Consider the following 12,138-nt stretch of genomic DNA (forward strand, 5'->3'; position numbering starts at 1 on the left):
GGTTGTTTTAAAAGGGGAGGAGTTGGGAGTGGTATGTGTGCCTCTCCCATTCACACACGTCTCAGACCAGCATACACAGATGGAGGCTACTCGCTCTTGACAGAGTGGGGACCGTGGAAGCTTTGCTGGACACAAGGACCTGAAGGAAGAGAAGGAGAAGAAAGGAGAGAAGGATAATAATGGAGTGCAAGGAGAATGTGATCCACTACCTCAGCTGGGGATTTATCGTCGGTGCGGTGGCGTATCTCCTTCAGCAGACCAGGACCCAGACCCCGTACGGACGCTACGTGACCTCGGATGGGACCCCAGGGAGGACCTGCCCTGCCAAGCTGGCCTGGTTCCTCCAGGAACTGCCTTCTTTCCTGGTTCCCATGCTCCTTCTGCTCTCCACCGACACACAACCCAGCCTGGGAAAAGACCTGCTTCTCTGGACCTTCTGTCTGCACTACTTCCAGAGGTATGTGTACACATTAGATTGGTGCCCGATCTGTAAGTATTGTCTAGCCACGTGGCTAGACAGCAGAATTAGATATGTGATGGTGGGACTAGACTATGTCCACATACCAACTTTCAATTGAGTTTTGGATCTTTTAACTCATAAATCAGCTGAAACATATGGACACATTTTTTGGGGTAACAGCAGATATATTTCACTTAAAAGGTGTTGAACATACAGTTGAAGTTGGAAGTTTACATACACTTACGTTGGTGTCATTAAAACTCATTTTTTAACCACAAATTTCTTGTTAACAAACTATAGTTTTGGCAAGTCGGTTAGGACATCTACTTTGTTCATGACACAAATAATTTTTCCAACAATTGTTTACAGACAGATTATTTCACTTATAGTTCACTGTATTACATTTCCAGTGGGTCAGAAGTAGAGGTCGGCCGATTAATTGGAATGGCCGATTTAATTAGGGCCAATTTCAAGTTTTCATAACAATCGGAAATCGGTATTTTTTGACACCGATTTTGCAGATTTTTTTTTTTTACACCTTTATTTAATCTTTATTTAACTAGACAAGTCAGTTAACTTCTACTTGGTCACAATCCCGGATCCGGGAGCACTCTCATCAGTAAAAAAGCTGACTAGCATAGCCTAGCATAGCGCCACAAGTAAATACTAGCATCTAAATATCATGAAATCACAAGTCCAAGACACCAGATGAAAGATACACATCTTGTGAATCCAGCCATCATTTCTAATTTTTAAAATGTTTTACAGGGAAGACACAATATGTATTTCTATTAGCTAACCACGATAGCAAAAGACACAACTTTTTTTTCTCACCATTTTTTTACTGCATAGGTAGCTATCACAAATTCGACCAAATAAAGATATAAATAGTCACTAACCAAGAAACAACTTCATCAGATGACAGTCTGATAACATATTTATTGTATAGCATATGTTTTGTTAGAAAAATGTGCATACTTCAGGTATAAATCATAGTTTTACATTGCAGCCACCATCACAACTCTCACCAAAGCAACTAGAATAACTACAGAGACCAACGTGAATTACCTAAATACTCATCATAAAACATTTATGAAAAATACACAGCGTACAGCAAATGAAAGACAATGATCTTGTGAATCCAGCCAATATTTCAGATTTTTTAAGCGTTTTACAGCGAAAACACAATATAGCATTATATTAGCTTACTACAATAGCCAACCACACAACAGCATTGATTCAAGCCAACAATAGCGATAACGAATAAACCAGCAAAAGATATAAATTTTTTCACTAACCTTCTAACTTCTTCAGATGACAGTACTATAACATCATATAACATCATATTACACAATACATATAGAGTTTGTTCGAAAATGTGCATATTTAGCGGAAATCGTGGTTATACAATGAGAATAGTAGCCAAGCTGCAAACAAAATGTCGGGAGAAATCTTGGGAGAGGCACCTAATCTAATCAATAACTAATCATAAACTTGACTAAAAAATACAGGTTGGACAGCAAATGAAAGATACATTAGTTCTTAATGCAACCGCTATGTTAGATTTTTAAAATGAACGTTACTACGACATACAGCGTGCGTTAAAGCGAGACCGCACCGAAATTAATGGCGGAATAGTAGCTCAACATTTTTCAACAGAACAACGAATTAACTTCATAAACAGTTCTTACTTTTTGATGAGCTTCCATCAGAATCTTGGGCAAGTTGTCCTTTGTCCAGAATCATCGTTGCTCGGTTGTAGATTGCCGTCTTCAACTTAGGAATTAGCAGCAAACATTAGCTATGTGGCCCAGACGTGCCCAACTCACTATAACGCAGCACAAAGAAATATCCGAAAATCGCAATATACTGATATAAACTGATATAACTCGGTTTAAAATAACTACATTATGATGTCTTTAACACCTATATTGAATAAAATCAGAGCCGGATATATCTAAGGCCTATAACGAGAGCTTTTCAGAATGCCATCCTGAGGTCTGTCTCGCGTCATGGCGAACGTTGAAAAGAGTGCACCCCACGTTCCAAGACCATTTATATGGCCTCAGATCTGCCTAGCAACTCCATTCCAATTCTCACTGCTTGCTGACATCTAGGGGAAGGCGTATGCAGTGTATGTCGACCAATAGAATACATGCAAATGAATAAACTGACCCTGGAACAGATTGCCTGATTTCAGATTTCTCATTTCCTGACAAGAAGTTTGCTCCAACTTGAGTTCTGTTTTACTCACAGATATAATTCAAACGGTTTTAGAAACTAGAGAGTGTTTTCTATCCAATAGTAATAATAATATACATATTGTACGAGGCAGTTTAATTTGGGAACAAATTTTTACAAAGTGAAAACAGCACCCCCTATTGAGAAAAGGGTCAGTTAAGAACACATTCTTATTTTCAATGACGCCTAGGAACGGTGGGTTAACTGCCTCGTTGAGGGGCAGAATGACAGATTTTCACCTTGTCAGCTCGGGGGATTCAATCTTGCAACCTTACAGTTAACTAGTCCAAACGCAATAACGACCTGCCTCTCCTTTCACTCCACAAGGAGACTGCCTGTTACGCGAATGCAGTAAGCCAAGGTAAATTGCTCGCTAGTATTAAACTTATCTTATAAAAAAACAATCAATCAATCATAATCACTAGTTAACTACACATGGTTGATGATATTACTAGATATTATCTAGCGTGTCCTGCGTTGCGTATAATATATAATTTGACTGAGCAAACAAGCATACAAGTATCTGACTGAGCGGTGGTAGGCAGAAGCTGGCGTGTAAACATTCATTCAAACAGCACTTTCGTGCGTTTTGCCAGCAGCTCCTCGTTGTGCGTCAAGCATTGCGCTGTTTATGACTTCCAGCCTATCAACTCCAGAGATGAGGCTGGTGTAACCGAAGTGAAATGGCTGGCTAGTTAGCGCGCGCTAATAGTGTTTCAAACGTCACTCGCTCTGAGCCTTGGAGTGGTTGTTTCCCTTGCTCTGCATGGGTAACGCTGCTTCGAGGGTGGCTGTTGTCGATGTGTTCCTGGTTCGAGCCCAGGGAGGAGCGGGGAGAGGGACGGAAGCTATACTGTTACACTGGCAATACTAAAGTGCCTATAAGAACATCCAACAGTCAAAGGTTAATGAAATACAAATGGTATAGAATATTGAAGACTCATGTTAAAAGGAACCACCAGCTTTCATATGTTCTCATGTTCTGAGCATGGAACTTAAACGTTAGCTTTCTTACATGGCACATATTGCACTTTTACTTTCTTCTCCAACACTTTGTTATTGCATTATTTAAACCAAATTGAACATGTTTCATTATTTATTTGAGGCTAAATTCATTTTAATTTATGCATTTGATTAAGTTAAAATAAGTGTTCATTCAGTATTGTTGTAATTGTCACTATTACAAATACATTTTTAAAAATCGGCCAATTAATCGGTATCGGCTTTTTTGGGCCTCCAATAATCGGTATCGGCGTTGAAAAATCATAATCGGCCGACCTCTAGTCAGAAGTTTACATACACTAAGTTGACTGTGCCTTTAAACATTTTGGAAAATTCCAGAAAATGATGTCATGGCTTTAGAAGCTTCTGATATGCTAATTGACATCATTTGAGTCAATTGGAGGTGTACCTGTGGATGTATATGCCTACCTTCAATCTCAGTGGCTCTTTGCTTGACATCATGGGAAAATCAGAAGAAATCAGCCAAGACCTCAGGAAAAAAATTGTAGACCTCCACAAATTCTGGTTCATCCCTGGGAGCAATTTCCAAACGCCTGAAGGTACCCCATTCATCTGTACAAACAATAGTACATAAGTGTTAACACCATGGGACCACACAGCCGTCATTCCGCTTAGGAAGGAGACGTGTTCTGTCTCCTAGAGAAAAGTGCAAATCAATCCCAGAACAACAGCAAAGGACCTTGTGAAGATGCTGGAGGAAACAGGTGCAAAAGTATCTAAATCCACAGTAAAACGAGTATATCGACATAACCTGAAAGGCCGCTCAGCAAGGAAGAAGCCACTGCTCCAAAACTGCCATAAAAAAGCCAGACTACAGTTTGTAACTGCACATGGAGACAAAGATCGTACATTTTGGAGAAATGTCCTCTGGTCTGATGAAACAAAAATATAACTTTTTGGCCATAATGACCATCGTTATGTTTGGAGGAAAAAGGAGGAGGCTTGCAAGCTGAAGAACACCATCCCAACCGTGAAGCACGGGGGTGGCAGCAGACTTTAATGCAGAGAAACTTAAATCAGTTCTACCAAATTTCCATCAACATGTTAAATGTGCAACCAGAGGGAAAGAAAATCTAAATCACCTGTACTCCACACACAGAGACGCGTACAAAGCTCTCCCTCGCCCTCCATTTGGTAAATCTGACCACAACTCTATCCTCCTGATTCATGCTTACAAGCAAAAATTAAAGCAGGACGCACCAGTGACTCGGTCTATAAAAAAGTGGTCATGTCCAGTATGGAAAAATGTTTCGAAACGGGGAGGTAATACCTGAACTTGTCCAATAAGAAACAATATTTTTAGTTATGTTGCAATATTGTGTTCCCCACTGAACATGACCCTGGGCTTTGTTAAACACTACCCACTCGATCAGTGGGGCACAACTTTGTAGTTGCAGATTGTTGAACGTTGCAGATAGAAATGTAATGAAGAGAAAAAAGAAAAAAAATCATATTTTGTTAACCAGGTAGGCAAGTTGAGAACAAGTTCTCATTTACAATTGCGACCTGGCCAAGATAAAGCAAAGCAGTTCAACACATACAACAACACAGCTACACATGGAGTAAAACAAACATACAGTCAATAATACAGTAGAAAAATAAGTCTATAGACAACGTGAGCAAATGAGGTGAGATAAGGGAGGTAAAAGGCAAAAAAAGGCCATGGTTGCAAAGTATATACAATATAGCAAGTAAAACACTGGAATGGTAGATTTGCAGTGGAAGAATGTGTAAAGTAGAAATAGAAATAATGGGGTGCAAAGGAGCAAAATAAATAAATACAGTATAGGAAGAGGTAGTTGTTTGGGCTAAATTATAGATGGGCTATGTACAGGTGCAGTAATCTGTGAGCTGCTCTGACAGCTGGTGCTTAAAGTTAGTGCGGGAGATAAGTGTTTCCAGTTTCAGAGATTTTTGTAGTTCGTTCTAGTCATTGGCAGCAGATAACTGGAAGGAGAGGCGGCCAAAGGAGGAATTGGGTTTGGGGGTGACCAGAGAGATATACCTGCTGGAGCGCGTGTTACAGGTGGGTGCTGATATGGTGACCAGTGAGCTGAGATAAGGGGGGACTTTACCTAGCAGGCTCTTGTAGATGACCTGGAGCCAGTGGGTTTGGCGACGAGTATGAAGCGAGGGCCAGCCAACGAGAGCGTACAGGTCGCAGTGGTGGGTAGTATATGGGGCTTTGGTGACAAAACGGATGGCACTGTGATAGACTGCATACAATTTATTGAGTAGGGTATTGGAGGCTATTTTGTAAATGACATCGCCGAAGTCGAGGATCGGTAGGATGGTCAGCTTTACGAGGGTATGTTTGGCAGCATGAGTGAAGGATGCTTTATTGCGAAATAAGAAGCCAATTCTAGATTTAACTTTGGATTGGAGATGTTTGATGCGAGTATGGAAGGAGAGTTTACAGTCTAACCAGACACCTAGGTATTTGTAGTTGTCCACATATTCTAACTCAGAACCATCCAGAGTAGTGATGCTGGACAGGCGGGCAGGTGCAGGCAGCGATCGGTTGAAGAGCATGCATTTCGTTTTACTTGTATTTAAGAGCAGTTGGAGGCCACGGAAGGAGAGTTGTATGGCATTGAAGCTCATCTGGAGGGTTGTTAACAGTGTCCAAAGAAGGGCCAGAAGTATACAGAATGGTGTCATCTGCGTAGAGGTGGATCAGAGACTCACCAGCAGCAAGAGCGACATCATTGATGTATACAGAGAAGAGAGTCGGCCCAAGAATTGAACCCTGTGGCATCCCCATAGAGACTGCCAGAGGCCCGGACAACATGCCGGTTGTGATGACGTGATCCCTTATTCTACTTGTTACAGGGGAATGTTTGTTCTACATAATCTATTTCTATCTACGTTAAGAAACACGGCCCTGCATGGCTTCCAGGTACTCACAGTTTGTACACAGCAGTGCTATATTGACCCATCTGTGACTTGATTTCTTTAATCAATATTTTTCTATTTTTTGCAAGAACGTTCATCTACTCCTTGCTGACCAAAGGCCGCCCTTCCCCTCTCTACATTGTCTTCTCTGCGGGAGTCTTCTGTTCCGTCAACGGTTTTCTCCAAGGCCACTACATGCTCCACTGTGCCACGTACGATGACGCGTGGCAGACCGACATTCGTCTAGGCACCGGTAAGTGAGATCTGAGATCCAAGCGGAAATGGTTTAGCAGTCTTTTCTCAGCCATTATTCGGAATATTACAGTGCCTGGATGATGTTCACAGACATGTGGCAGTCATTTGGTATCCTATGTCGAAGCCCTAAATAAATGCTATAAATTTATTTACAAAGTAATGTAATTTCAACCTTTTAAAGGGTAACATTTGATAACTGCTAGAGCTACTGTAGATTAAGTCTGAGATCATTTAAAAAAATGTAATTGGTTAGGAAAACACACAACAGGAAAACCAGCCGTGCAGTCTGGGAGACTCTAATCTGGTCAGAGAACTTTCAGGCTTTCAGCCTGGAACTGTGACGAAACAAGTTGGCATTTGCTTCATCCTTGCCAATGTTCTGTGTTTATTGGTCAGTTAATGAGGCTAGATTCTTCAAAACATGCATCTTTTGGTCCCAGCAGGATATGGGATGACTATTTTGACAATATTCTTCCACAAGAAAATAAATAATGATTTGTTGACAAAGTCTGAGTTTGGGGTCGCATTGTACAAGCTTCTGCCAGCATGAAAGCTTTTAACAGCTCATACATTTTCGTTTTTTTTATAGAACTAGAATGTGGTTTGCAATAAGCACCTGTATTGTTTTTTTCAGGTTTGCTGATGTTTTTCCTGGGAATGGCCATCAACATTCACAGCGACCACATTCTTCTAAATTTGAGAAAACCCGGAGAGGTTGTTTACAAGATTCCAAAAGGTACCAGATGGAATTCTGGATAACAGATGTCCAGCAGTGTTTTGGCATATGTTCCAGTCTTGTGAAACAATAGCAAAAACGTGGATCTTTAGGCAAATAACTATGTTCTGTACTCTTTACTTAGTCACTGTCCGCACAACCATGTGATGATAAACAGAACAAGCAGAGCATATTCAGAACATTCTGGTGTCAATGTGACCTTTTGCATTTATCTCTACTTCCTTTTGCTTTGTAAGGGCTATGCCTGTGCTGATCAAAAAATGTTTTTAAAGGCCCAGTGCAGTCAAAATGCATTTTTCCTGTGTTTTTTTATCATACTGTACAACAGCTAATGACACTAACACTGTAAAAGTGTGAAAAAAAACTATTTCCTGATAATTGCTGGTTTTGGCTTTCCATGATAACATCACAATGTGGTAAATTGGTTACTAGACCAATAAGAGTTCCAAACCTCTCTGCCAATAACAGCTAGTTTTCAGTTTCCCCCTCCCCACTCAGACAGTCCTGGCAAAATTCTAGATTGAGAAAGATTTTTTGTTGTTGCTAAAAAGCGTTTTTTTCCCATTTGAATAGAAATCTATTACAGTAAGGTACTTAATTGTTACCCAGAAATGATTTGATATTGATATAAGAACTTCTGCATTGGGCCTTTAATTGCTAATGGGTCGTAGAAGATTGTGAGCAACGTACACAAGGCATTCAAAGTTTGGCCAAGAAACTTCAGACACAGGAAGCAAACATTCCAGCTTTCTGGGCCATTACTTCACGGACAGGTTCAAAAGGAACATCTTGCAACTATTATCAGAACCACGCGGAAAATGAAAAATGAAACAGAAATGAAAACCACAGCAGATCTGTTTTCATTCACCTTCGGGTTGAATTAAATATCCAAGTAGTATATTCAAACATGGGTCCCTTGACATGGGGTGCTGGATCAAAAAAAAATATGATATGAAGTAGGGTCTGAAAGGTCAGGGATTGAAATGTTGTGAACTACTTTTAAGGTATGAGTGTACCTGAGTGTACTACTTCATTAGTACTGTACTGAATTAACTGTCGGACACTTTATATTCCAGGGGGAATGTTTGAGTATGTCTCCGGAGCAAACTTCTTTGGAGAGATTCTGGAGTGGTGCGGGTATGCCCTAGCAACGTGGTCCCTGGCGACGTTCTCCTTTGCCCTTTTCACTGTGTGCTCGATTGGACCGCGGGCCTACCACCACCACAGGTACTAACAGTTCCAACCTCAAGAGCCTTCTGTAATCTCTTCATGCTCACACTCACACTGATACACTCATGTTCACTGGTATTGATACAACTATAGATCTTTCAGCAAAGCAATAAGCCCGGACTGTCTTGTTGGCATTTTACAATGGAAAAGCATGGTAGTAGGATTCCTTCAATCTGACACTCTCTTCTCTTTCAGGTACTACCAAGAGAAGTTTGAAGACTACCCTCGGTCGAGGAAAGCTGTGATACCTTTCATATTATAAGAAGAACAGCAAACCAGAGGAGCCTTAATAAATGGACTGACCTAGCTAAAATTATTAGTCATGATATTGGCATTTACTGAACTCTGAAATGAAATGCTTGTCCTATATTGCTCTTTTCTGTGGAGCCCATTTGACCAGGCTTTAGCTTTCATTAGCAAGACATATTGAACCTATCATGTCGTTGTACTCAGAGCTATCATATTCCACACTTGCAGCAACATATCTGTAATGCCATACTCCAAAATGCTTGGAGGAATGAATTATGTGGCAGCATTCATCATGGTCAAAGCTCAATGAAGGATGAAGAATTCAGGGTGAAGAGAACGGTGAGTGGGTGGGCAGGTCTTGAAGAATAACATATTTTATGCCGAAAGGGATGACTGACTGCCTTTTCTTCTTTGTGCAAAAAAATGTATCTCTTGGACAAATGAGCTACTTCACTTTTGGAAAGGCTCGTTAAATCTCTGCTTATTAATCACAAATATTATGTGAGTAATAACTGCTGCATATGTTATTACACTTTAATTTCATACTCCCTTGGTTGATTAGATAAGTCCAAAGGCAATGTCATCCTTCATTACGTGGGACAAAGGCTCAGCTTACTGGAAATCATGTAACTTGAATATCTGGCTACGCAGTGACATTCATCAATCAAGTTCCAGAGAGATGCCATCCTCTGGAACTAGTTGAGCTAGTGCATCACTGAGGTTCTTGACAGACAAGCCTAACAGTACGTGTTATGACTGTAGTTGTAATCCTCCTATTCTACCCCTAGAGGGTAGTATAAGCTTTTTTATGTGGGTATCATGTTTTAGAGAGCGCAACATGATAGTCCACTAAAAGCAGACATTGGTCACATCAATATTTCAATCCAAGGTGGCTTTCTAATTTCCTTCATTGGCACTGATCTGGAGAAAGAGCAGTGCTGATGATGGAAAGATTAAACTCTTTCCACCTTACTGAGCCAGCCAAGCTGTATTGCGCTGGCCTGGTTACGCATGCACCATCGTTTCTGGAACCGTGCTGGAAAGGAGCATGTGAAAATAAAATCCCTGAACCAGTACAGTTTGGGTCAGCATGATAAAGTGAAAAAGGCTTTAGAGATGTTTAAGATGGAACATGTTAAGAATGGAGGTCCCAATATTGACTTGCTTAGTTAAAGGTTAAATAAAAAATATTGCACTCAATTGCGATGGTACTTAAGCCCACTCCTTGGTCTAATTTAATATAATCTCAAGTTTTGTTGCAATGGAAAGAATCAAATGTTTGCTTTCATGACTGACATTTTAAATGTAATCGATTATGTAATGTCTGTAAAGTGTCTTGAAACGCAGCCCTGGTCTTCCCTAGGTGAAATATGTTCATACTCCGCACACCTGTTAGCAAGTTACTCTGCAGTTTGACTTATTGTGAAATTCATCGTTTAATTTGATCTCTAACAGAGGAATAACATTTACAGCTAATCAAGCACAGGAAATTACATCATTATCTTGAGTTCAGAACTCAATTCCATTTACTCCACACGTGAGTCGTTAAATAGATAGTAGTCCACTGGCAAAACGCCTCACCACCAGCCACTCCTGGGAATCCTTCTCTTTCAGTGCCATCTCAGAGCGAGCGACGCTTCTCATAGCCCTCTGCATGAGCCAGGTGGTTAAATGGATGCCAAGAAAGGACCCCCCCGAAACCAGTCAGCCAGTTCTTCAACCAGCTCTGGGGCTTCATAGTCTCAGTCCACTATATAGCCTAGTAGGTGTTCCCCTTTCTGAAGGATGTGTACGCCACTGGAACAAAAGAGAGAAAAATGAAGATACAAGTTACTCGTGGTTCCCTACCATGTCAACTCAGACAGAAGGTGATCTACACAACTGAAGGATGTGTCACTTTAAATACGTTTAGGCGACGACAAGACCTTGACATGCCTTGGATTAGAGTACCGAGAGAAATTGTCACATACTACATCAAGACTGATAGGAGGACAATCATGATTCATGACATAACAATAATAAAGAGCTCCAGCATGCTTTCCTCACTCTCCTTCGCCAGCTACTTTGCCTTGGCAGGGGCTTGAGGTGGCGAAACATATGCCACAATGCCTGGTTCGGGAAACATAGTCCTGTTTATTCTTGTGTAGCGCAGGGTGCGACTTGACATTGTACCAACCCCAGTGTATGAGTTCAAGGCTCGTGCCCATAACAATCAAGACTTTGTAATTATTCCAGGTAGTCCGCAATCCCATGATTGAAAGGCACTTGGCTCAACTAAGGAAAACATGTATGTCAAGAAGCATTGGTTTGTTAATGCATTATAACCTGCTATTCAGTCAAACTGTAGACTTTTTTTTTTTTGAAAGGGTGTCAGGTCCCATACATTTATTTTCTCTTGACAGTTTTCAATTGTTCAACCGGTCAGTCATCAAATTGCAATATAGCACGAATAGCTGTTTTGCTTGGGTTAGACTTGCCATTTGAGTCATTTAAGCACAAGGCTATTCTCTGCCAGAGCACAGCTAACTTAGCTAATTAGCTAAGTTATGTACAGCTTTTGCTAGTGAAACAGCTGACTTTATGATACATTCAGAGATCCTTAATTCATAATGCTTCATACATAGAATGACACACATTTTTCATGTTGTGACCTTCACTAATGTCGTATTTCACCAAATGTAAAAGCTGGCAGGCTAACTGAAAGTTTGGTAACAAGTGGCTTGGTTTAGCTAGCTAAATAGCTAGTTCTCGCCTTCAGAATCAGCTCTTTCTCGTACGCCCACCATTGCTGGGTCCTCGCAATATTGTCGACATGAAGATGCCTGAACATGAGCTAATTGTGCAATGTGGTTAATATCAGCAAAGAGAATCAACCTCTCTTATATACATATTAGAAAAGTAGATGTTTCACTGAAAACGAATTTTCCACTCAATATTTGAAACAAACGTTTTTAAAAACGACCTAATATTATGCAGGCAATATTTCAGCCACCTAATGGTTAAGAGCGTTGGGCCCATAGAGAATGATAGAGGCCTCTAGTGGCCAAAA

The 12,138-nt window shown here is 40.6% G+C and overlaps 1 protein-coding gene across 2 annotated transcripts; it reads left to right on the forward strand.

Annotated features, from left to right (window-relative positions):
- Positions 1 to 37: 37 nt before the first annotated feature.
- Positions 38 to 10,300, forward strand: LOC129838994 (3-oxo-5-alpha-steroid 4-dehydrogenase 2-like). Of its 2 annotated transcripts, XM_055906264.1 has the most exons (5): positions 39 to 457; positions 6,709 to 6,872; positions 7,509 to 7,610; positions 8,687 to 8,837; positions 9,036 to 10,300. In XM_055906264.1, the coding sequence occupies exons 1-5, from the start codon at positions 180 to 182 to the stop codon at positions 9,100 to 9,102; spliced, it is 762 nt and encodes a 253-aa protein (XP_055762239.1). In that variant the 5' UTR covers positions 39 to 179; the 3' UTR covers positions 9,103 to 10,300. The 2 variants fall into 2 exon arrangements, with proteins under 2 accessions (XP_055762245.1, XP_055762239.1); XM_055906270.1 differs by lacking the exon at positions 7,509 to 7,610 and having other exon boundaries at positions 38 to 457.
- The last annotated feature ends 1,838 nt before the right edge of the window (positions 10,301 to 12,138 follow it).

The sequence above is a fragment of the Salvelinus fontinalis genome, chromosome 3 (genome assembly GCF_029448725.1).
Source record: "Salvelinus fontinalis isolate EN_2023a chromosome 3, ASM2944872v1, whole genome shotgun sequence".
Classification (NCBI taxonomy): domain Eukaryota; kingdom Metazoa; phylum Chordata; class Actinopteri; order Salmoniformes; family Salmonidae; genus Salvelinus; species Salvelinus fontinalis.

Bases quoted from the DNA above. Each gene is read 5' to 3' on its own strand.
- LOC129838994 (XM_055906264.1), top strand. From the start codon at position 180: ATGGAGTGCAAGGAGAATGTGATCCACTACCTCAGCTGGGGATTTATC. The intron at 7,611-8,686 runs GTACCAGATGGA...TTTATATTCCAG, and splicing joins TGTTTACAAGATTCCAAAAG to GGGGAATGTTTGAGTATGTC. The intron at 8,838-9,035 runs GTACTAACAGTT...CTTCTCTTTCAG, and splicing joins CGGGCCTACCACCACCACAG to GTACTACCAAGAGAAGTTTG.